The sequence below is a fragment of the Tympanuchus pallidicinctus genome, unplaced genomic scaffold (assembly GCF_026119805.1).
Source record: "Tympanuchus pallidicinctus isolate F22 unplaced genomic scaffold, pur_lepc_1.0 scaffold21, whole genome shotgun sequence".
Lineage (NCBI taxonomy): Eukaryota > Metazoa > Chordata > Aves > Galliformes > Phasianidae > Tympanuchus > Tympanuchus pallidicinctus.
The window spans coordinates 726,243-752,049 of NW_026294733.1; the positions used below are offsets into that span (position 1 = coordinate 726,243).

At 44.1% G+C, this 25,807-nt stretch overlaps 1 protein-coding gene across 2 annotated transcripts; it reads left to right on the forward strand.

The window, feature by feature from the left end:
• The first annotated feature begins 1,751 nt into the window (after window positions 1–1,751).
• On the forward strand, window positions 1,752–23,862 carry G3BP1 (G3BP stress granule assembly factor 1). 2 transcript variants are annotated; one of them, XM_052684658.1, is made up of 12 exons: window positions 1,752–1,883; window positions 13,570–13,683; window positions 14,277–14,358; window positions 15,538–15,711; window positions 16,479–16,569; window positions 17,020–17,113; window positions 17,458–17,662; window positions 18,380–18,481; window positions 19,023–19,134; window positions 19,467–19,592; window positions 19,675–19,805; window positions 21,617–23,862. In XM_052684658.1, exons 2-12 carry the CDS (start codon window positions 13,589–13,591, stop codon window positions 21,821–21,823), a joined length of 1,419 nt encoding a protein of 472 aa, XP_052540618.1. In that variant the 5' UTR covers window positions 1,752–1,883; window positions 13,570–13,588; the 3' UTR covers window positions 21,824–23,862. The 2 variants fall into 2 exon arrangements, with proteins under 2 accessions (XP_052540618.1, XP_052540619.1); XM_052684659.1 differs by having other exon boundaries at window positions 19,696–19,805.
• Window positions 23,863–25,807: the final 1,945 nt, after the last annotated feature.

Genomic DNA, 25,807 nt, shown 5'->3' on the forward strand with positions numbered 1-25,807 from the left:
TGCTTGGCTTCTCCCCAGCTGTTTGGCCCTTTGAAGGAGGATGGGCTCCTTTCACAGAAAAACAGAATGGCCAGGGTTGGAAGGGGCCTCAGGGATCATGAATCTCCAACCCCCCTGCCACATGCGGAGCCACCAACCTCCACATTTAATACAAGACCAGGCTGCCCAGAGCCCCATCCAACCTGGCTTTGAACACCTCTAGGGACGGAGCATCCACAGCCTCTCTGGGCAGCTGTTCCAGCACCTCACCACTCTCTTTGTAAAGAACTTCCCCTTGACATCCAACCTAAATCTTCCCTCCCTCAACTTAAAACCCCTTGTCCTGCCATTACCTGCCCTTTCAAAGAGTTGATTCCCCTCCTGTACTGAAAGGCTGCAATTAGGTCACCCTGCAGCCTTCTTTTCTCCAGACTGAAGAAGCCCTTTCCTACACACTGCAGCAAGGTGGAGAAGCTGGGGCAGAGCCCAGCAGCTCAGGTGCACCGGGCAATGAGATGGGCTGAGGAGCACTAGGTGGATGTGGGACTTCCTGAGCAGTGCTGGGCTTCACAGTCCTCCTGTAGCTGGAAGGATAACGGAAATGCATCTGGTTATTTGCTCACACACTGTGTCCTGGGGAGTCGGCAAGCTTTGGCTGACCCCCATACACTGAGTTTATACCCTCCAGACTGAGCCCTACTGGGAGACCGAGCAGAAGGAGCCATGGATGCCTTTTCCAGCACGCTTCCAAGCGGGCATTCATTTTGTTGTGCACAGGACCTGGTTGTTGTGCTGCTTTATCAAAACATGAGCTCCCTATTCCTACATTGCCACCGTGGTCCCAGCTGCAGCAGTTATTTTAGCTGTTGTTGTGGGTCATCGGTCTGACGTTGAGCTCCACAGCAGCGCGTGTGATTTATGCACTGGCAGATTGCAGTGCAGCTCTATAAATAGTGGCGGTGGGGGAGAAGGATATTAAGGCAGAGCACGGCCCAGCACCGGGCACACAGGGAGGGATTTGGGTAGCGGGCAGGGATGTGGTTGGTGGGGAAGGAAGTCAGTTGTAGAGGGTCAAATATATCTCAGAATGCTTCACGTCGTAGATGCGATGGGATGTGATATAAACACAGCGGGCTTGCTCAGCCGTCTGCCTGCTTCTCCTCCATCCTGCTCTCCTCAGGTCTGAGCATCTGCACTACGAGGGCCGGATGAAGCCCTAGTGAGGCCCGGTGGTTCTTTATGGAGCTCGCAGCCTGCTCGAAGTGATGGCCCAGGCCTGTCCTCCAGCAGGGGGAGGTGCGGGCATCCAGTGACGCCCCTCGTGCGGGCTGACGGTCCCTTTAAGGATGCCGGGGCCTGCCTGTCCGTCAGAGCCCGCCGCGCTCTCCTATTGGTCCCTACGCCCCGTGCCGCATGGGGGTTCCGTCCCTATCTATAACGGGGTTTACCAGCACCTTCTCAAGGGCGCTGCCGTGCGCCTCAACCACACTACCGCGTCACGCCTGCCCCGCCTTTCGCGCCTGTTCGCGCGGGCAGCGTCGTCCTATTGGCTACGAGGAAAATCCATTAGGTCTCGCCCCGCCTCAGCACGGAGAACTTCGCCGCCCATTGGTTCGTATCGGTGTCGGTCAATCTCCCTTCTTCGTGGAGCCAGTCCTCGTGGTTGATGGAGTGAGCTGCCATTCAGTTATCAGCCCGCCTCCTTTCTCCTCTCTGAGCCAACCGGCGTCCGAGTGAGGGAGAGCGGCGCTCTCTGATTGGTGGAGCCGCCTCCGCCGGGTTAGGCTGCGCGCCGGATATATCTAGCCGGCGGCAGAGCACGCCGTTGCGTGAGGTGCTTCTCGTCCGCCGGGCAGGCCTGTGGTCAAGCGACGCCTCCCGCTCCCGTCCCGCTCCGCCCGCAGGTGAGGGGGAGGGCCGGGGGTGGGCGGGAGGGAGCTGGCGGCGGGGCCGCGGCTTCGCGGGGACGGCGGAGGGCCGCGTGCGGCGGTGCGATCCCCTTTCCATCCCCCACCCCCACGTTTCCCCCTCTCCTCTTCCCCCCCAAACCCTGGGGTAGGCCGCGGCCTGGAGGGGTCGATGGGGACGGGGATGGGGACGGCGCTGAGGCCCCCGCTCGTTCTCGGCCCTCGTCCCGCGGTGAAGCCCGCCCGGCCCCGGCGTGGCTTTGTGGGCAGCACGGTGGGGCGGGCAGCGCCCTCGGGGCCGTGCGTGGAGGGCGCGGGGCTGCCGGGCGCCGTTGGGCTGCGTGCTTACCGAGCGCGGGGGGAGGAGCGGGCGGCGCGATGTGGGGCTGCGAGCTTTGTTCTGCGCGCTGCGTGCTTTTCTTTCTTCCTTCTATTTTTTCTTTCAATCCCGTGCTTTTTATCCTTTGGCCGGTTTGTTTTTGCTATGAGGTAACACGGCGCTGGTCTCCAAGGGCTCAGCGCTTCCTCCGGGCCACCGGCAGCTCGGTGCAGCACGCGTGATTTCGGGGCGCTGGATGCAGGATTGCGGCGCGGCACCGCTGCCTGTGTGACCTTGGCCGGGCCGGGATCGAGCTGAGATTTAAAGCGGTGCTGCTGAGAAGGCCGCTCAGCCTCCTGCGAAGCCCGAAATACGCCTGGTTGAGCGGGGGGAACAACGGCGGAAAGGTTTGGGTATCGTCCACGTGCGCTTTGCTCTTGGATCTGCATGACCTGATGAATTTTTCCGGGGATACTGATGGCTTCTTTTGTTATGGCTTTCGTACACGTAGTGAGCATTCATTGCAAAAACAATGACTTGTTTTTGTGTTGTCGTCCCCCCCCCCCCCACGGTTGGCTGAAAGCAGCTTTTGCAGCAAGCCGCCATGTTTCCAGGCATGCTATTTTTGTCCGGCCTGTGTTCCACGGGATGAAGTGACAGCTTTAAGAAACCTGGACGGTGCTATCGAGCTCTAGAAGCTCACACTTTCAGGTGCCCTGAATTGAACGTTGTGTATTGGGTTGTTTTCAGCCAACCAAGGCTCTGAGCACAGGCATCAAAAAGGAGGGAGTGCAGAAGCTGGCAGACAAAAACTGCACTTGAGTTAGTTTCTAAAATCTTCTTTTTGGCCTGGTTTTCACTTTTTAATAATAACTTCCTTTTCAAGTAAAGAGGAAGCCTAATTGTTTTTACTAAAAGATGTGATCATTCTATGGCGCTGTTATAAGCCCAGTCCCGTGAACTGGGCTCACCTCTTCCAGAGGGCTTTGAGTCCATATATTCAGTGAAGTCTTCATTCACTGTATTTACTTCAGTCAGTATTTTTAGAGAAGTTCAGCATCTCGTTTTTGACGAGCTTAGTAGACCTCATAGCAAAATATAAGGTTACATCTCATTTATGTGATGAGGGATCTTGTACTCCAGAAGTCACAGAACGTCTTTGTGATAAAAATCTCTAGGTTTTTTTATAGTAATGCCTATTCTAGGACATTCTAGTTTGCGTGAAAGACAGCATTAAAACACACTGGGAAGTGGCATTCTGCAGTCTTAGGAAAAGAATCCCATCCACGAGCTTTAGCAGATGTGTATCTCATTTTTTAAGTGTAAATAATCTTTTAGAAGGAATCTTGTATACATCAAATCTGGCTGTGAACAATGGTTTCTGTTTCTCGAGTTGTGGGAAATAGGGGACTGCATTTTTTTAATGTGCTTTCTGAGTGTGAATATGTTTGGCTGAAGCTAGAGAACGCAGTTAAAGTAAAGGAGAAGACCTGGCAGGAAGCTCTTTGCTTAAGTCCTGATTTCTGAGTATTTATCTGTAGTCTTTTGAGAATGTATTGCAGAAGCTTGAGTTTGGTATCACAGTTTACAGTTCAGAGTAGCAATTAGTTCAGAAAGAGCCAAACTATGCTGATGTTTCTTGACAGTGTTATCGTTCACTTTCTGTAGTGGCTGAAGGTGCACCTGAAAGCTGGTTCAGAATCATGGAGTCATGCATTCTATGATCATAAAAAAGCAACCAACCCAGCAGTTTCCTTTTTCTCCTTGCAAATGGTTGTAACAGTGTATACTGAGGAGCATAATTTAATGAAAATGCAATAAAGAAAACAAAGATGGTGTTACTGTATATTGATAGTTCTGTTTGTAACTTCTGAGAGAGCGTTCATGAGATCAATGTGAATGGCCTGCTGGAAAACAAAACTTGAATTGTTGTAGTTTAATATTAAACCTGAGTTCTTTTGGTCCATCCAAGCAGTACGATGAAAAAATCAAAGAGGAAATCAAAGTAGAGCAGGGCTTTGGGTGGTGCTTGTTGTTAGCTGTAATCTGCTGTGTTTGAAATAAACCAAAGGGGGAAGTGATGGGATTCAGTCAGTGATAGGCAAAACTGCCTATGGATGCCTGTGTGAAATATTCAGAATTGATGTGAAGCAACTGGCAGTGAACTTCTTGTGGGAATGAATAGTCCTGATGATCCGAAGCTACCTCACTGAGTAATTAAAACTAGCAAAATGCTGCCCCCAACAACAACAAAAATCCACCAGACAAAACCCTTCATCTTCAACTACTGTAAGAATGCCCAAAACTTTGCAGGCAGTGAATATTCTCCTGGTGTGGAGTCCTGGTCTTGCTATATTAAGACTGGACCTCTTCCAGAAAGGCGTTGCTGGTGGAGTACTTGCTTTGAGAGCTTGGAGATGGCGAGCTGTTGGTTATGGAGCTCTTCACAGATTTCTACATTCCTTACTGAGGCAAATGTGAAATACTGAGTTTCAAAGCATTGGTGACCATTTCCCACTTCCTTCTGTGTTGCCTCATCCTGCTTCTACTTCACCTTATGGTTTGCTACGCTGATTTTGTTTTGATTGTGAATCTTAACAAGGGATGGATCAGTCTGAGTTGGCTGATAGATGTCTGAGGAATAGCAGTCTTCTGTGGCAAAATGGACAGCAGTGCAGTAGTTGACTCTTGAAAGGAATCTGTTGCTTGGCATGCAGAAAGCATTTCTGTTAAACCTTAGTTCTTGTGACTCGAATCCAAATGGGAGTGAGCTTGAATTTCACAGCAGTATCTGTGTGGCTAGGTGTTCTAATCTGCTTCATCTGACTGCTCCTGAGTAACTTTTCCTTTTTACTTTGAGAAGCTGCAGTGGAGCCAAATGGAAAAAATGGCAGAGCTAAGAAGAGGACTGGACCTGCTGCCAACTTCATCGAGTTGTTGGAGCAGCTCTTGGATGTCAAAACAAAACCTGTTCTAATGGGAAAATCATAGGGTTTAAGTTGCTGCTTTATAGAAGAGCAGTTTAGAGAACAGTATGGGCTCAAAGCTGACCAACTTCTCATTAAGGAAATAATTGATAAACAATTCAGATTATTGCTATCTTTGAAGAGATACCACTTCTTAAGATTGAATTTTCATGGCTAAAATGTGTGGAAAAACAATTCTTCTCATCATAGAATAATTGAAGTTGGAATGTGTCCAGTTAGATGTGAAAGTCCTTCACCTTTGTTGAGGTGAGCAGCCTCATTGGGAAGATCTGATTTTTTTTTTTTTTTTTTTTTTACTGAAAGGGTAGGAATACTTCTGTGGGTTTTGAGGCTTTGAGAATTGAGAGAACTCAGATTTTCAAGAGGAATTAACTCTGTCATATCACAAGGAGCATTTGCTATAACGCTTAATGCAGTGTAGCTAGCTTGTGGTCATCTGAAGTGTACTGATTGTGCTCAAGGCAGGTTATCTTGGTTTCCTGCATCAAGTTCTGTACAGTAGCCTTCCTTAGCTTGTTCTGTTTTAGTATCAGGACAATTCCAGTTTACTACATCAAGGTAAAGCAGGGTATAAGCAGCCCAAGAAGCATTTCAGTATGAGGAGGAAATGGAACGAGGCCTGTGCTCCAATGCACTGGGGCTGTTTGCCTAACACTGCAGCCCTGGTTACAGCTTCTCAGTAGTAAAACCATATGTCCAGATATGCACAAAACTTCAGAGGATTTAGTGTGTGTGGGGGTTGTTGTGATGGTCTTGGGGTGCTCTAAAAACAGTGGCAATTTACAGACCTCTGTAGGCACCTGTTGAAGGTGAAAACTGGCTGTAGCTGCTTTCTCAAGATTTCCTCCTACAGTTCTTGCAGTAGTGCCTCTGAGACCATGTACCAGGCTGTTCTCAATAGCTGAGTCCTCCCTCAGGAAGAATTCAGAATAGTAAGTGCCAGCTCAGACCTCTCCTGCTTTCTCTAGAAAGATCAGGGATTAAGATGTATAGTTTGGTGCCTTGGTAACCAAAGCTTGGGAACCCTTTTTTTAGGTCAGTGAGTATCAGATATTTGGAACTGAAATTTGTGTGCTCCCTGGAGCTTCTCCCTTACCTGTTTTGTGTCTCCTTTATGTAAGGAGTGACATGCAGCTTCTGGTAACTTGCTGAGAAATGCAAACGTTTCATGTTCCAGTATCATAAATCTGTAGTACGTGTTATTGAAACAAGAGTAAATAATATGCCTGTGAAAGTCAGTGTTGTTATCTCTTGGTAACATAAGGAATAACTTGGCTGGCTGTCTTCTGAGTTGGGGAACTTTTCCCCAGTGGTACAGAACAGCAGAACTTCCCCAAAAGTGATGCCAAATAGGCAGTGTGAAGTGAGCTTCTCAAGCAGACGGCTGTAAAACCTGACCTGTCATGGATGTGAGGCAGCTGCAGTAAGCATTACCTCTACAATAAAACATGTTTCTTGATGATAATTCCAAGCAAGAACACAAATGCTTCTGCTGCAGTGTTACCCCTCTGTGTGTGGCTAATTTCACAGGTTTTGCTGAGTAGGAATAATTGCATGGTGTGAAATAGGAAATTGGAAGCCGCTTGAAAGAACTTTAGAAAGGAGGAGTGGGAAAAATACCACTGGTGGTGTAGACCCTACATTAAGGAAAAGGGAAGTGCTTTATGGGTGAAGGCGAAGAGAATTGATGAGAAACGCTTGTGATATTTGTAAGTATTACTTAGAATCCAAGTTAGATCCCTTTGTGTCCTTTCCCTTTTAAACAGAACCTGACTTTGCTGTCTGTCTTTGCACCATAAGTGGGCCTTGATGCTTCTACCTACGAGGACAGTGTATATTTTCTTGCCCTGGTTCTCTGTTCCTTACTGTGCAGGTACAGGTGCTGCTCCCAACTAGCTTTGTGTTTTGTTTCTCTGCTTTTGATCTTCACGTTCTTGAAGTTGCATTCCTCTGGATGCGTCACTGTTCGTTTAGATTCTGACTAATAGCAGTAAAAATCACAAGTTTGTCTCTTTCTTGCTTGGCAGAGCTGAGCATTAAGAGAAATGCTGAATGTTGACTGGAAGCTGTCAGACTCCATCACATCTGTGTACTTGTGGCTCACGCTTGGGTCTGTTAGCAAAAACACAGCCTGACTTGTAGGATGACAGCTCTTCTGCAGCAGTTCGTGGTTTATTTGTATTCCTAGAGCGTTCAAGGGGCTGTGCATTGCCCTGGGGTGAGGCTCCCCATCTGCACAGCCAGCAGGGGCTGTTCAGTACCAGCATGTGCAGTGCTGAATGTAATTCTGAGTAACTTCTTTTAGTTCTGTAATAGCACGCTTCACTTACAAGTAACATTGGATACTTTCTTATCCTGATTATTTGGATAGTCTGAATAGAAAACAGTTAAGCTTTGATTTGGAGGTTTTTTTGTAATGATGTGTCTTGCAGATGTTACAATGTGCAGCTCTTCTGTGGTGTCCTTCACTGGTACGTGTCAAAGATTTTAGAAAGTGGTTTTAATGTTGCTCTCCCTTCCTGCAGCGTGATGTTAATAAAGCACAGAGAGATGTTTGCCTGAAGATGGCCATTCTGGTTCCAGACTAATTTTTAGATTTCAGCTCTTTAACGCCTCAGATGCCCTATGAAGCACTCCCTCTTTGTAGGAAGTGTGGCTGTGGTACAGAAGATGCTGTTCTTTGTAACAAATGGAGGAATGGAGGCAGTTTGGTTTAAGGATCCAGATATGCATCTTGCAGGCTATTACTGAAGGCTCACCTGTGATGTGCCTTGGACTGCATGCTGCTTTCCTCTGAGGAGTACCTGCTTCTAGAATTTCCTATCAGTACTTACTTTCCATGGACTTACTGGTGTTCTGGGGTTACTAAGACTTGAAGCTGATAATCTCACAAAGTTTGTTCTTTAAGTGTTTCATTATTCCCTAGGCAAATTATCCCATCACTGAACTCTCAGCACTTGCCTGCAGAGTGCCTTGCCTTTATGAAATAGTGCTGCCTCCAAAGGTGATTTTTCAGACAGAACCCTTTTCGTGTGGCTCTGTCACAATATAAAATATAGGAGTAGCTGTGGGCAGGTATGCAATGGCCTCTATATAAAATGCAGGCTGTGTTGCTCCTTGTGATGCTGCGCTTCTGAATTCTGTGTAACCTCTAAAGGAGAGCAGTTTTCAAACTTGTGTTGCCTACTTATTTGAATGGCTTTTCAGTCCTTTATTAATATTTGGGTCTTGAGGTCAACAGCAGGTAGTTCTTTCTTCCTTGTCTCCCTCAAATAGTTAAGACTGTTTTCAAATAAGGGCATCTCACATCTCAGTGTACTTGATATCTTGTTTTTAAATATGCATTCCCTTGGAAAGGTTTACATTACTCTTCCTCTTGAAAGAAAGCTGGTGCAGAGACCTGAACCCCTGGATGAGACAGGCTCTGGAGTTTGCCTAGTGGTGCAAGATTAGCTTGTTGGTGTTTCACTGTTCACTCCAATGTTTTGTATCTCAGTTCACACAGGTACTGGTTTGTTTTTTTTGCTTAGTCAGCAGCAAACAGTGGTCATGTAAAATGGTGGGGAGTGAGAAGAACTCCAGTTAATTCCCTTTTGTTGATTAACTTCCACTGTAGATTGTGCCTGCTGGAAGCATATTGGGCTGCTTTCATTATTTGTACTGACTTTTTTCTCTTGTCTGAAACAGCAATCTTATCTGTTTCTAATGCTGGCCACTCTAGATAGATAGTTTAAGGCTTTGAACACTGTTACCAGAGCATTTTAAGAAATCCAAAATGATGCTTAATAACACAACCTTATTAACTGTTGATGAAACCTTTTAAAGTCCAGCAAAACTGCCATTTGCCCGCTTTGTACTGTGATGTGCTTTGATGCAGGCATCTTTCTTCCACATGAGCTCCTCTGGGAGTTTCTTAGCTCTTTTTATGTGAAGGAATTAACTGACATGAAAATAAGGGAGTAGAGCTGCATCAGGAGTCTCCCATTCCTGGTTTAAATGGGAAAAATCTCTGTATAGGGAGCACATCAGTTACAGCATATTAACTTGCATAGGAAGGTAAAATTGCAGAAATGAAGGGCATAAATTCCACGCAGGAGAAACTGATTACAGTGTTGGAAGCAGCATAACAGCTCTGATAGTATCTTAATCAGTTAAACCTGTAATTAAAAGCATGGGGGGGAAACTGTTTTGGTGCTCTGTAAAATGCACCAATTTGTTGAGACTCATTTGCTTACGTAGCACACCGACAGCCAGCAGGGCACATGGGGCTGCTGCAGGGCTGTTCCCTGTCTGCTGTGCAATATTCCAGTCAAACGGCACTGTGATGCACTGTAGTGATCTTGTGGGCTTTCGGATGGACTGCTGCTTCTGTTGGAACAGAAGTTAAAAATACGGATATAAAAAGCAGAGAACAAAGACACCAGGATGATATAAGAGCAAACCGTGGCCCGTTTGGAATGGGCTCCAACTTCAAAAATTGTGCTTGTCTTTGTTAGTACCGCTGTTTTTATTGACAGAAGATAATTAAAATCCCAGCGTGCTTTAGGAAATGAAATTTGTGTTATTCCAGCCTGAAAGACTTGGTGATGTCTGAATCTTTGGCTTCCCACCTTGAGTCCTGTAGTCTCTGGTTGTCCTGAGAACCTGAACGCTGCAGTGTGTGTTAGAGATGCTTGTAGTACATGGGCAGTAATAGAAATGAGATGGAGACTTGAGTTTTTCTAATTGTGGGCAGCCAATGGTCAGCTGACTTTTTTCCAGTTTTCTCACCAAATTACTACACACAACCAACTAGCTAGCTGTTCTTTGACCCTCTTAATTTTGTGGATGCTGATGGGTTCTGTGGACCTAAATCTAAATTTAATACACCATTTGCATAAATGGCTCTACTTTACATAACTGTACTTTAGAAATTCAGTGCCTAGCATTGATTTTCTGCCAAGTAGGAGTGCTGTAACAGATGGTGGAATTTTCCACCAGCCAGGTGATAACCACTGTAAAGGAGGTATTTGTCTTCCCCTAAGTCTCCTGGCTTAAGGAGTGGCATCACACTGCACAATTGTTCTGATCCATTTGCTATAATTTGAGTTATTCTCTGCTTTACGTATATGGGGTAATATGAATGTGTGTTTCTGGATGGACTTTAAATCATCAAATTTTCTGCTCTTCCTGTTAACACCCTTTCATTTCAATTGACAAAAATGTGTGGATAAGCTTCCATCAGAAGTAATACAGTGATAGCCCAGACATTTGGTCCTGTCAGTTCTGTGCAGTATGAAACATTTCTCATTATTGTTGGTCAAGGAATAGAGGAACAGTGAAAATCACTTGGAGTAGTAGGCAGCAAATAATATCTGGAGGTGCTTGGCTTGTATCGTTCAGGTTGTGCTGCTGGCTGGAGATCAGGAACAGATGGCTGCTGGCAGAATAGCAGCAGGTGCAGCAGGAGTGAAAACAGATTGCAGTCCTCTGGTCAGATCATACAAAGGCTTTTCCCGTTTCTGTTTGGATGTTAATGAGAAGTGGGCACTCTGCTATTCTTCCTTCTGTGGTAAGAGTCAGTTCTGAGAGGACTTCTTGTGCCCTTTTCACTTTCAGTAGGGAGATCCTTTATTTTTGTCTTGCAAATATGAGGTGCAGTCGGAGCCACTGCCTTCAGTGCAGTGCTGGAGTGAGTCAGAACAGCTCTGGAGATGAGAGTGCTGGTGGGTTCATACAGGTGAGCTGTTGAGATCTGAGTGCAGCAGGTAACAGTTCCACGTCAGGTGAGGAGGGGAAGCTTTGTACATTCATTACAGAAGATAGGGGAAAATAATTCTCAGAGGAACCTGCTGTAACACTTATCACAAGTGTTATCACAAGTGAGTAGGAAGTCTTCTGGACATCAGCGGAAAACAAAGAAGGGGTCTTTGTTGAGGAATGAGCCTGTACACTCACCTTCAACCAGGATAGAGGAGCAAACAGGCAGTTCATGAATGTTCTTCAGTATAGAGTTGCTGTGATCTGAGGGGATGTCATAGGACTGTTTTTCTAATAGTAAGCTCATGGCACAGGAGCAAGGTTTTAAACAGTTCAGTTTTGTATTGCCAGTTACACCAACGGCCTGAATGTGGAGGAGCTGCCTGCCACTTGGTCCCACTCCTTCAGGGTTCTGCTGCTTGCTGTGCTGGCGTTTCAGAAGTGCTCTGTGGGAAATGGCTGTGTGAGGACATCAGCTATGGTACTCACAGCTTGCCCTTACTTTCCCTGTGGGGTAACACCTGATATTTTGTAGGGATCTTACTTAATGTACGTTTGAAGGCAATTAGTTTCATGGATTTGAGGGTTTAGTTACTTCAGTCCATCCTCTTAGACATCTGTATATGTAATATACTGTGCCTACAATTGAAAGGTTTCTTTAAAACCACAGATACTGAGAACTTCCTAAAATGAAAGTGATCTGCAGAATCTGAGCATCTCCTGCAGGGCAGACCCAGCTGTGGCGTATCACTTGCTTCATGGTTAGCTCGTGAAGATATGAGAACATGGAAAGCTTCTTAGTGTACTGAAATGTATGTTCTGCCTCAATATTGCCTTATCTTTTGTTTACAGTATGTTTGATGTTACACTATGGCTTGGTATGGAGCAAGGGTGCCAGACTTGATTCAGCTGTATGTGAAATCCCATGCTTGGGGTCTCTTATGTTTTCTTTGGCGGTTGACACTTCTGTTTCACGTTTCTGATACCACCTGCAGTGTGGTGGGTTCCTTTGCAGACCCATACATGCTGTGCATTTGAGCTGTCAATGCAGTAGACTTCCCTGGTAGGTCATCTCCCTGCTGAAGCTGTAATTTGTCATTGGTTCGTAGCATTTATGGGGCTTCTTGTCTGAGGTACAGCAAACACAATGAAAGCATCATACTGGAATGAACTGGAGCAAGGCTTAAAGCATTACAGAGGAAAGGCAGTCTGAATGAAACCGAGGAGGAACAGATGATACCCATGGGCAACTATTTACCCAGAGTAAAGGATGCTGTCCTGTGCAGTGGCAAGAGAGCTAGTTTCAGCATAACTGCCAAGTGCTCTGCAGGCTCCATCAGATGGGTCTGTGTTAGCTTAGCTTGACTGTGTATTTCTAGATAGCACTGCTACTTCTTGAGGCTACTTAACAGTTGTAATATTAAATAAAACCAGATGAACACAAATTCAGGAGTCATTGACTTTTTTTTTTTCCTTGAGGGCTCAAGTCAGTGGTGTATTAGGTTTGATTTGCAGCACACCTGAAGTGTGTTCTGTTTGTGTGGGCTGTGTTGTGTAGGGAAGGGATTCTGTAGGTCAGCAATAGGGAGGAGGTTCTCTCAGTTCTTATGTCTAGGTTTTGATCTTCTTTTGATAGCATTTGTTTGCCTCATTGTTGGTACCACTGCAAGCTCTTACTGTGAGCACTGCAAAGCCAGGATAGTTTCAGGGAAACTGACTACTATGTAGCCTATGTGACATCCAGAGCTAAACTGTCAGCTCAGCACCTATTCTGCTACCTTTTGGTATCACAGAACACAAAGGAAACCTAATTCTGCTTATATTAGGAAGCTTTGTTAGAAGTACTGTGGTGCCTTTTTTAGTCAGTTTGAACAATTTGTACAAATACTTGAAGAGAAGGAGACAGATGTGCACTGTGTAACCTTCCTACAAAGACTTTTTTCTTATGACTTAGGCCTGCTGAAATGAGATAGGAGGTACTTAAATCAATTTGTCCCTTGGCCTGGGAATGGTACTGTTCATCTGACCTGGATTTAAATGACTGTGGACTTGTTCAGGAGAAATAAGGGAAGAGCAGCATGCGTTGGTTTGTAGCGCAGTACCTTTGATATAATCCGATATTCTTCCAGTGCTCCTGAGCAGCAAGTGCTGCACTGCTGACAAAAATAGATTGGACTGTTTCTGACCTTTTATAAATGCCCTTAATACAGTAGCACAGGCTTTACTTTGAAACATATGACTTGTAATTCTGATTGTGAAGTCAAGTGAGGTAAGTAGAACTTGGATCAACTGCAAATGACTTAGCTTCTTAGCAAATCCTCTTGGAGAGCCATTCTTGTTTGCTACCTGCGTTTTGCTGAGGGTATGTAGGATGACTAAATGCTGGAATGCTATGAGGTAATGTCCCTTGCCTGTGCAGCCTCTCCCACCTCTGGTTTGCTCCCCTGCAGTCCTCTCCCTCTCTTCAGCACTGAAGATTGATGACTCTGAAAATACATTGGTTAAACTGCTTACTGTGTAAAACTGCTAATAGGTTTTGGTGTGTGCTTTCTACTGTGATTATGTGGCTTATGCTGTCTGTATGAGAACAGCAACACAAAAATGCTACTGTTTGATAGGGCTTTTGCTTTTCTTTTAGTTTTCAGTTGACCAAAGAAATGGTGATGGAGAAGCCAAGTCCCCTGCTGGTCGGGCGGGAGTTTGTGAGGCAGTACTATACTCTGCTGAACCAGGCACCTGACTATTTGCACAGGTAAAGCTCTTGCTTCACTTCATGATCAGCTTTTGTGTGGTTTCTTTAAATCGTATGTTCAAAATCAGTAAGTAAACTTATTCCCATGCCTTAGCTTCATGTTTTTGAAGGTAGTTGCATTTCATTTCATTGTGCTTTGAGGTGGTATTCAAGCAATTGTTTTGAAACCTTCCTTCTAATTTCAGGATCTGTTAAAAGACTTCTCAGACCTTTCCACTTAAGTGGACAGCTGATCTCTGTTTAGCAGAGAGAAAAGTTTAGGACATTGTGAACTTGAGTGCCAGATTTTATCTGCTGTCAGAATATTGTTCCATGATATTTAGCTTTGGCTTGCAATCCCTAGTTATAAAATGGGTAACCTGTAGTGCTTTAATTAAATAAACAGACATTGCTTCTTGCCTCGAACTTGAAGCCAGAGCTTGAGGGAAGCCTCCAGTGTCCTGTGTGTTCGGGGTACTATGTTTCTTTATAGCAGGGTAAGGAGAACAGGGTGCACATCTAGTTCCTATGAGAGACTTCAGTCTTGGCTGTTATTGTTTGTGTACCTGACGTATCTGAAGACTGAAGCTTATGCGGTTCTTTCTTTCCAACAGGTTTTATGGAAAGAACTCTTCCTATGTCCATGGTGGCTTGGATTCCAATGGAAAACCTGCTGATGCAGTCTATGGGCAGTCTGTAAGTATTTGGAAAAACTTACTGTCACTTACTACTTTCTTTTCTCCTTTGTGGTTCAGACACATATCCAGCTGTGATTCATCCACTTTGTCAGGTGGCTTTCTGTAGAGAAACATAGTGGAAGGGATGCCATTCAGAGGGACCTCAACAGACTTGAAAGGTGGGCCCAGATGAACCTAATGAAGTTCAAGACAGCAAAGTGCAAAGTTTTGCACTTGGGCCAAAGGAATCCCAGGCATGTATATAGACTGGGGGGAATGGTCCTTGAGAGTAGCCCTGCAGAGAAGGATCTGGGGGTTCTGATGGATGGGAAAACTTGACGTGAGCCAGCAGTGAAACTCTTGCAGCTCAGAAAGCAAATGGTATCTTGGGCTCCATCAGAAGAGGAGTGGACAGCAGGGCCAGGGAGGTGATTGTCCCTCTCCTTGTGAGGCCCATCTGCAGTATTTTGTCCAGGTCTGGAGCCCCAGTGCAAGAAAGATGGAGAACTGTTAGAGGGTCCAGAGGAGGGCCACAGAGATGATCAGAGAAGTGGAGCACCTCCCCTGTGAAGACAGGCTGGTGGAGCTGGGCTTTTTCAGCTGGAGAAAAGGCGGCTGCAGGGTGACCTCCTTGCAGCCTTTCAGTACCTAAAGGGAGCCTATAAACAGGGAGAGAGTCAACTCTTTTGAAGGATAGATAACAGCAGGATGAGGGGAAATGGTTTTAAGTTGAAGGAGGGAAGACAGGTTGTATGTTGGGGGAAGCTCTTTACAGAGAGAGTGGTGAGGTGCTGGAACAGCTGCCCAGAGAGGCTGTGGATGACCTTTCCCTGGAAGTGTTCACAACCAAGTTGGATGGGGCTCTGGGCAGCCTGGTCTAGCATTAAATGTGGAGGTTGGTGGCCCTGCTTGTGGTAGGAGGGCTGGAGATTCATGATCCTTGAGGTATCTTCCAACCCAGGCTGTTCTGTGAAAGGGGAGGAACAACTGCCGAATTTTACACAGCAATAGTTAATCAAGGTATGCTTCCTTTTGTTGAAGTTCAGTGTAAAATAGCTTGCAGAGCGAGCTTAGAGCTTACAGTCAGACTTTCTTGTGTAAGATTGGGTATATAAGTGTGTTGTTTCTTCTTTCACTGGAAGCTTCTAATTTATCAGAAATGACTCTCACAGTATAACCTGTATTCTGTCCTTCATAGGATATCCACAAGAAGGTTCTGTCACTAAACTTCAAGGACTGCCACACAAAGATCCGTCACGTGGATGCCCATGCCACTCTCAATGATGGGGTTGTAGTGCAGGTGATGGGAGAGCTCTCCAATAACATGCAGCCCGTGCGCAGGTTCATGCAAACGTTTGTACTCGCACCTGAGGTATGTTATGTTGAGTGACAGCATTATTGCAGTGCTTCTACTATCATGTCAAGATTCGAGGTCTGTTTCAGTGTTGGAATCTCCAGTGTTACACTGGGGAGGTAGTTTGCCACGCAGTTGGGTAGGAGTGCTCTGCAAATTCATAGGGGATTTGTGCTACTTCTGTGTGTTCATCAATTAACCTTGGGTATCATAATTACAGATGTAAATGCCCTGACTTGTGGCTTCTTGATTGCTACAGCACTTTTTTTTCTTATGCATTCTTTAAAGTGGTTCTGTCCTTAGTTTGCCTTCCTAGCTACTTGTCCTTGTATTGGAATGAGTGGGAAGAAGAAATTGCTTTCTGTCCCTTGGAGACAGCATTTAGATTTTCTTGTTTGGTAAAGCACTTACATGGTGTTTTGAGGTGGCTTTCAAAATACACTATTTGAACAAAATGATAATGGGAAATGGAAGGAGGATTGCAAATTCACATTACTTTTCTGGCTTACTTGGGGCTAAGAACTAGAACCTTGAATCACAGGTTGCTCTGCTTAGTGCTCCATCAGCTATAAGAACAAAAAGCATTACATTTCCTGTTGATTCATGCATGCTTGACTTCCTAGCATATCTTTTTACCTGTGTAGTGCACTTTTTTAAAGGAGGCAGCTTTGGATTGATCTTCTGTATTTGTGGGGGAAGGGTGACTTGCTTCAGCTGTTTGTGTTTTGTTACTTTTTGATATTGCATTTCATGTAATTGAATTATTTCTCCTCTTTTTCTTCTAGGGCTCTGTTGCAAACAAATTCTATGTCCACAATGATATCTTCCGCTACCAAGATGAGGTGTTTGGGGACTCCGACACTGAGCCTCCCGAAGGTGGGCACCAGCAGACTTGGTGTGATTCTGTTGGTGTTTGTCCCTGGGTCTGCTACGTGCTTTGTTTCCAGACTACAGGAAGTCTCTTTCTGCAGCATTAATCTTTATGATGTTCTGAGTCTTTTCCTTGCCTGTAGTTTTATTGTTTCAACACTGTAGTTTTCTGGTATCGTCTCTTTCTATTGAAAGAACTGCAAGGCCTTTTTTGGGCAGTAGCAATCAGATTTGTAGGCAACAATAGTTTTCTGCAGTATTTAGAAAATGTTATTTGATGTCAGACAAAAGCAAGAACTCAAGTGGAAGCGTAACTGTAAGGAAATGTCTGCTTAGCACTGTGTTTTGGTAGTGTTTCCTTGTGCTCCTTGCAGAGACTTCAAATGTGTGTTGGTGGGAGATGGGTTGGAATTGAGTACTAAAGCAGTGTGTGGTGTTTCTTCTTACTTCAATTAGAATCCGAGGAAGAAGGGGAGGAACCTGAGGAAAGACAACAGACACCTGAGGCTGTTCCTGATGATACTGGTGCTTATTATGAGCAGACTGTCAGGTAATACCTTTGTTAGATGGTAATATTGACTACTTAAAGAACAAGTCGTATGAACTTGCTGCTACGTGTGATTCTTCCCTTTTGACAGTTGAAAGACAACTGAAACTTAAATGCTGTTACGCTTAGTGCAGAGACTCCAGATTATCAGAAGATGTAATGCTTTGGTCTGTAGTGTAATAATGTGAAGCTTGCATACTTCTGCAGTGTAGTTTTATTTAGATTACCTTTGTTCTTCCTCTTTAATGAAAAGTGGTTGGCTTCTTTGTTAAACAGGTAGCATTCCTTACTACTCAGTAATCTAATCAGATGCAGTAAATACCATCCTTATTTTCTTGTGCTAATAGCAATGACATTGAAGAACACCTGGAAGAGACAACTGCAGAGGCAGAGCCTGAGCCAGAGCCAGAACCTGAACAGGAACCTGAGCCAGAGGTGCAGGAAGAAAAATCTGAGCCAGTATTGGAGGAATCGGCTCCAGAAGAAACTGTGGAGAAGAGTCCTTCTCCAGCTCCTGCTGATCCAGCTCCTGCTGTGCAAGAGGACTCCAGGGTAATAACCATGTGTGACTCTCATGTTCTTTCGTCAGGAAGTTTGACGTGCTGCTTTCTGGTGAGGGAAGTATCTGGAATTAGATAAGTGTTTAAATGCTCTGTAATTCTTTCCTGAGTCCAGATACTTCTTTTCATGAGCAGTTGCCTTTTTCTCATTGGCTTTTATACAACAGTAGATAGTTGAATTTCTACATAGTAACTACTTGTCTAAATTCCTATGATCTAAAGGAAAACTTTGTAAACTTGGGGGTTTTGGAACTTTTGTAACAGTGAGAGGCTCGATTTCTTTGGTTCTTAGTTCATAAACAGAGCTTCTGACATTATTTACAGGCTGTAGCCAAGGTGCAGAATCAGGAAAGTGGTTGAGATTCATTCCTAGCTGTTTCTTTTTTTTGTTGCTCTGTAGTGTCAAAGGAGTCAAAAGTTGATAAATGAGTACTCCATAGAGCAATGCTTTGATTAACTTAATTGTGGTACTCGGTGCTAGGCTGTTGCTGTCTCAAATTTCAATTCTACTTGCGTGCCACAAACAGGTTAGAAGTGGAGTTCAGTTATTGTAATGATATGTCTTCTGAATTGGGATGATTTGAAGGGGATTTGGGCAAACTGCTGATAGTTGAATCCATAATGTCACGGATTACTTAAAACTTTGACACTGCTAACAGACATGGTAACATCAGGAATATGGAGTTGAGTGTAATCTCTATTTCTTCAGGCATTTTCTTGGGCATCAGTAACCAGTAAGAACCTCCCTCCCAGTGGAGCTGTTCCAGTGTCGGGGATACCGCCTCATGTTGTGAAAGTACCAGTCTCACAGGTAGGAATTCAGCATCTAAAGCTGTTTCACTGCTAAACTGGCTGGCAGGAAGCTGAGATGGGAAAGAAGTAGTGAAATCAGTGTGATGAATTCTTAGGCACTGAGGACTGTCTAATTCAGTATTCCATGGTGGATGTCATAAATGCTGCTCCTTGGTTTTTGGACTGAGTAATTCCTCATGGAGAAAAGAGGTTATGACTGCTGATTGTATCTGCAGTCTAAAAGAAATGTACTTAAGAGGAGAAGCAGTTTCTCTGACTTTCTTCCTTTGCTTATTGAGGAACAAGGTTTTGTCATGAAATGTGTATTGTGATACAGCCATCCTTCAGGCGGTCACTTCTTGTGCAGTTGTATGGAATGACATAGGGAACTTTAGGCTGTGGCACTCAATATCAAATCAATGTGTTTAGTCACAGGTGAGAAGAATGGAATTCAGGCTTTTGACTTAATTTTCAAGAGAACTAGTAAATTACTTGATAGTGAGCTCTTAAATGCACTGCTGTTTTATGTTTGCATGATAATTGTCTTTGAATTCATACAGCCCCGTCCTGAGGCCAAGCCTGAATCTCAGACTCCACCACAGAGACCTCAGAGGGATCAGAGAGTGAGGGAGCAACGAACAAGCATCCCGCCTCAGAGGGGTCCTAGGCCAAGTAAGAAAAGCCACAGAGTGTGAAACTTTTCTGCTCTTTGATTTGGTGGTTTTGGGGAATTGGTAAACAGGAGTGTTGAGAGTCTCACTAACACTGAGGTTTTTCTGCTTACCTGGATATTGAATGGCATTCTGTGAAGTATCCAGGTTTTTATTTGCTATTTGCTTTCAGTCAGATGACAGAAAGCAAGCTTTTAGAAAATTCCTGGAGTAGGGTATGTATAAATTCCTATGTGTAAATGGGTACGCAGTCTGGATGCTCATTCTAACTGTGATGCTGTTCTTGTTTGTCTGTGGAACTGTCTTTTCTTAAACTTTACTCTTATGTTCAAGTTCGTGAGGGTGAACAAGGTGATGTGGAAACAAGGCGGATTGTGAGGTACCCAGACAGTCACCAGCTCTTTGTTGGGAACCTTCCCCACGATGTGGATAAAAGTGAGCTAAAAGACTTTTTCCAAAGTAAGTTGGTAGTTCTACTCCTCAGGCTTTGGGGTTGCAGCCATTGGTGTGGCCAACAGAACATTCTAATGTATGACCCAAGAACTTGGCTCTTCTCTTGCAGGCTATGGCAATGTTGTTGAACTGCGCATCAACAGTGGTGGAAAGCTCCCCAATTTTGGGTTTGTGGTGTTTGATGATCCTGAACCAGTTCAGAAGATCCTTAGCAACAGGGTAAATAAACTTTCAGTCAGGCTTCTTGCTCTGTTAATAACAGGCAGTGTTTTCCAGGTGCTTCTGATACAAAAAGGTAGTCCTGATCCTCTGAACAAGTAAGATCTTTCCTTATTGAACTGTTGACAAAAGGGGTTGAGAGGGAGAAACTGTACTAGTGTTCAAGCTGAGAAGGGTTCTTTGTAACAAAGGAAAAGTACCTGCTTAGTTAATCAGCAGTGATTGTTCATGGAAGATGCACACTCCATGAGTGTGTGTGGGATGATGGTAGGCAGTGAATCTGGATGCACCTCAACTGTGCCATGTGCTCCCTTACAGTGTGTTTTCTCAGTGGAATCCTTTCTTTTCTTTAATACTGTATGACAGTATTACTCCTGTATTTCTGACCTTAAATTGAAAGGTAGGTTATCATAGAATGGCTTAGATTGGGAGAAACCTTAAAGATCTAGTTCCATACCTCTTGCTGTGGATGGTGTTGCCAGCTACTGCATCAGGGCCCCTTTCAATGTGGCCTTGAATGTTTCCAGGGATTGGGCTTCAGCTTCCCTAGGCAGACTTTTTTTCCTTGACGTGCAGTTTGAGATTAGGATATTTTGTGTGGTTAGGCACCTTTAGCTGTAGAGTGTCAGCAGCATTTCTAACAAAGTTTGAGTTAGTGTTATTGAGCTTCATGTGATTATAGAAGCTCTTAAAGGGAGCTGGTAATTTAAGATCTTAGTGCTGATAGAGTTGCTTCCTTTAAACGCTTTGATTTTTGCAGACAGAGCAGTTCCAGTGTGGTCTAGGGTAAAGTTTGAAATGGGTGACTTGAAACCATTGCTAAAAGTAGATTGAGTTGATCTGACTTTGACCCTAATTGGTTTGGGAGCAAATAGTTCAGTGGCACTGGGTCCTTAAGAAGTTATCCACAGCTAGTGTGCAAACATCACCTTTAGTAGTGATTTAAACTTGCCTGTTTGTGTTCTTGAATTGAAACCAGAGAAATCCACTTCTGTGCCCTTCTGCAGTGGGAGAGGTAGCTTAAGGGCTGAGTGCTGGGCTTTGTGTATGGAGTGTACAATAGCAGAGACGTGCTCAGCTGGGGAATTTGTGGCCTTTGTGTACTTGTTCTAACTGTTCCACTCTAGCTGGAGCCAGAGAACAAAGTGGATGCTGAATTCTTAGATGTGGGATGTGTAATAGGCTTTCAGAGTTGGTTCATTCGGAGCATCTTTCATGCAGGCTCGTGTAAATGCTTAAGTTACAATGGATGGACATGCTATTCTAAGATTTGATTTTTCTAAATACATCTTTAAACCTTTGAAAGTGATTTTTACACATCTCCTACCTTGCTTGAAGAGCACTAAATTCTATTGCATTGCAAGGAGACCCAGTGCTTCTGGCAAAAATGTGTTCCTGAAACAGACCAAAGTGGAAGATTTCACACTGCTATGCAGGCCAGTGATAGAGGGAATCTGTCATTCTTCGTGTCATAGGATTAAGCCATCGGGGACTCTGGTGACAGACTGAATTGGTGTGTATTAATGAGATCAGGGTACTGCTAATAGGTCAGCTCTTACAAAAAGAGGTATTGGAGCACTCATCTTTTATATCATGTTGTCACTTCTCCACATCTCCAGCCACTTTTCATCTGTGGTCAAGCATGAGACCGGTTGTATAGTTTGACCACAGTTACATTCTAATCACAAGTTGTAAACACTTTTCTTTCCTTGGATGGGAAGAAGAGGATGAGAGAAAGTCGCAGAAATCTGCTCGACTTCTGGAGGCCTCCAGATGAATTCTGAACGAAAATATTTTCTCTTCTGTTCCAGCCCATCATGTTCAGGGGAGAGGTGCGCTTGAACGTGGAGGAGAAGAAAACACGAGCTGCCAGGGAGGGTGACCGCAGAGATAACAGACCACGCGGACCTGGAGGCACTCGCGGGGGGCTGGGAGGTGGGATTCGAGGGCCTCCACGTGGAGGAATGTCCCAGAAGCCAGGATTTGGAGCTGGAAGGGGGATCGGGCAACGCCAGTGAATGCATCGTGGATGTTGACGTGGTGGTGCAACCCCTTTTTACCTGCAGATTTGTGAATTTCAGCCTTGGGTATCTTGGAATGTGGCCCTAGCCTGTTATAGACTGCTACGTTTGATACTATTTTGGCCCCTTTTTTGTTTGTGTTATGGTTTTGTGATTTTTTTTTTTCTAGTCCTTGTCCCAGATTCCAGCTTTGTGGAACAACGCTTTAGGAAAAGTGGATTTTAAAAAGAAAAGAACTGAATTTCCTTGCTCACCTCAAACTTACGGACTGGATTTTTTTGGTACCAGTGGTCTTTCCTAGAAGAATGTCTTTTGTTTTTTCTTTTTTTCCTCCCCTCTCTACTGAATTTGGGTGCATTTCAGTCAATGGAATAATATTTCACATGCATGCGTTCAAGAGCCTATAGGAAAACATAGTACTTGGCAAGTATTTCAAGGGCAGGAAAATAAAACTTTGATTTATCCCTTGAGGGTCATACGAACATCATCTGATCTGGAGATATTGCCACCCGAAAATTGACGTTCACCTTTCTCTTTGTGGCGCTGTAAAAGTGGAATAATGAGTATCCATAGAATCTTTTTTTTTTTTTCTTTTGATACGTGATCACGGAAAAGAATTCTAACTGCTGTTTTACCACTTTGAAATTTTGGATTGTGGGATAGGTTTTAAATGTCTAGAACTTGACTCTCAAAACACTTTTCCTGAACTTGTGGAATTTTTTTATTGAACTAGGGAGGTTTTTTCATGTTTAGTTTGTATTTGTATAAAAAAAAAAAAAGCAAAATTGTTGTGCCTTCTATTTATCTCTCATTCCAGTCTTGGCAAATTGTTTAAAAAAAAAAAATAATAAAAATAAAAAAGGTCTAGATTTGCTTTATCAAGTCAAGAGTACGCTGGAGTTCTTCCAAGAGGAAGATGTACTTTCTTCTGTCGGTAGGCTTGCTAGGTAGAGGTGGTTATAGCTCAAGTCTTTAATACTGTCTGTTCTTCATCAGTTTGGCATTTCAATAATCAAAAACAAGGATTTTGTGGATGCAGAATTCAAAACATTTAGCTTTTGAAGCTGGGCAGCTCTCATTACTGATGCTGTACTTCTGTCACATTCTTTAAGTTTCTCTCTACTGTGATGGTTTTGCCATTTAGGCAAATTCCCTGCTTCTGCCAGACCTGATAGATGGCATAAGCATAGGAGGTGCCTCTCTGTCCTGAAATTATTACATTGAACACTCTCCAGTACTCCTAAAGAAGCTGAAACTGATGAAACAAATTTCAATTATGGGGATTTTAAGATCATATTACACAAAACAGCATTATATTTCTGTGTAAATATCTGGGTAGGAATGGCAGTCTTGAGTTTACACCAGACCTCAGAGTTCTTGATTATATGAAAGAACTGTGTAGTAAGCTTCTTTATCTGTGCTAGGGTTTACTGTTTCCATGTTTCCTTGGTTTATTAATATAACTTCTGTGCTTTGTTTGCTCTAAAGCTGGAGCAAAACTGCCCTAACTACAAAGGGTGAGTGGGTATTACCTGTTACAGAGCAGTAACTTACTGTCACTTACTTGCCAAACGTAGTGATTGAACCTGGTTGTACTGAATGTCAGTAGAGTGTTGGGTTTTGTTCTGTTTTGGCTTCATCGTTAGTGTTGCATCATTTCCCTCCTTATGGATGTTTCTCAGATTTCCTGATGGAATGGAGGAGAGCTGAAGTGCAACAGCAATAGCTGTGGCTGTGTGTGCCCTCTCACAGCCAGCAGTGCTACAAATGCATACTGCTTCCTCTTGTGGTGGTAACTGGTATTTATTTTTTCTTTGGGGGGAAAAAACAGCTCTTCTCATTAGGAATGACCATCGAGTGAAGGTGTGCAACAGAACTGTTTCACTGAACTGTCCTTGTTTGTGTGTTGTTTTTTTTTATTTTAATTCTCATATGTTGTTTCTGATGTTCTTGATGTTAAATCCAGGACTGCAGTAACAGGTTGCACTTCCCAGCTGTGGAGGTGCTATTAATAAAAGTTTCTATTGCTCTTCAAATCTGTGAAAGCATCCATAAACGTGAAAAACCCCCAACTTTTCTGTAGTGAAGTCAGACAATTCTGGCTCACTTTCATCTGAGTTGAGAAATGACTGAGGAATGTCAGTGAAGAACTGAAGTATGTAAAGTGAAGTGTATCTTGGTTTTGTATTAATCATACTCTGTGTTAAACAGTGAGACCCAGAGAGTGATCTTGTCAGAGAAGATGACAGGTAAAATAAAATATTTACAGAAACCTTTTTCTCGGGGGTATCTTGTGCAGAAACACTTCTCAGAAGCAAGTTATGCTGAGAGCATCTCAAAACATGGAGTGACACTTCAGGATGTCTGATTGTGGTTGTGGTTCTGTGCTTAGCAAATAACCAACCATGCTGAAAGGACCTGTAAAGCTTCACACTGGCTTTTTCTGTTTAATGCTCAGTAGCTATGTGCTCTGCTGGTTTATGCAATCACTGTGCTGTTTAAAACCTCTATCATCTGAAGTCTTCAATGCGTTGTGTGTTTTAATGGTGAAGCTGTGATTTGGTTGTCTTTGACTGCAAACAGGCTGGAGTACCTACAGCAAAGATAATGTCTGATGTTTGAAGTCCACAAACTCTTCTGGGACAGAAGAGGCCGCAAGGAGCTGTCGAGTGAGCAGAACTGCCATGTTCCCTGCTAGCACCTCTGCTTTAGTCTGAATGGTGAATCTTGGGTTCTTTGAAGTATTGATGTCCATGTGCTGCAGAATAGAAATGGTAGTGAAGGTTGGTCGGTCTGTTAAGGCTGTTCTCACCTTCTACAGTAACAGGCATAGTACGAGGCCAACCTCACCACCCTTGCCTTAACTCTGATGATCTGGGGGTGCAGTGCTTCTATATATGCCTGGTGAGATCTCTACCCTGGTCTCTTCTGACTGATCTTTATAGCATAGGGTAGGATGTGTAGAAATAAGTTTCTTTACCAGAGTAAGAAAGAGGCTGTGTGCTGGCACACTGCTTCCAGCAAGCTCCAACATGAGTCTGGAGGAGAAACCTCAGTATTTCTCAGCAGTAGCAGGGATATCCTGCACATGTGGGAGCCTGAGTTCCTTGGGGAAGAGGATGATTCTCAGTGCAAGCATGAAGACTCTGAGTTGATCCCAGCAGTTTCTGATTCTGCGTCTGCCAATCTTTCCAGTCAAACTGTATTTTTAGTTCTTTACGTGCTGCCTGGGGCTAGGAGCAAATGACACGCTGGCAATTTCCCTAATTACTTCCTGCTAAAGCATGCACAAACGATCTCTGTGATTGTTTCATTTCCATGCAGTGCCATTCTCCCCTTGGCTGGTAATGTGGAAGAACGACTCTTAAGATCCTGATAATCTTGTTTGCATGTTGTGTGGGAGGTGGGTTAAAGGCTGTGTGAGTGGCAAGGTATTAATAGCTTATCTTGGGAGACAGAAGGCAATCTGAATGCTTCTAAACTCCATTTCTTAAAGGTAACAGGCTATGAGCTATTGATGTATTTTCAGAGTTGAAGGGCAGAATGTTGCCCTTCTGTTTTCCATCACAGAATTCCACTTGTCATGCCAGGTGGGATCTGCTGCTGCACTGATGCATTCAGACTCTATGGAACCACATGACTGAAGGAAAAACAATCTTGTCTCTCTTGATTCAGTGTCAGTGATGGTCTGTTCACATCCCCAAATATTCCTCTGGCTGTCTGTGCCGTGGTGGGTTTATTTCCCAAGGGATTTTTGCTGCACAGTAGTTGCAAAAAGGCGTGTGGAAATCTCCCCTCTTTTCTGTGACCCCAAGCCTTGAGAGCTAAGTTTCTTGATGACCTGCTGCAGCTTGTGTGAGAATTTAAGGCCTAGTTGAGCTCTGTATGAGACTCACTTTAAAATCCAGGATACTGTGAAGGTAGATCTAGAAGGTCTTTTCCAACCTGAGCAATTCTGTGATAAGCACCAGAACTTGCTGT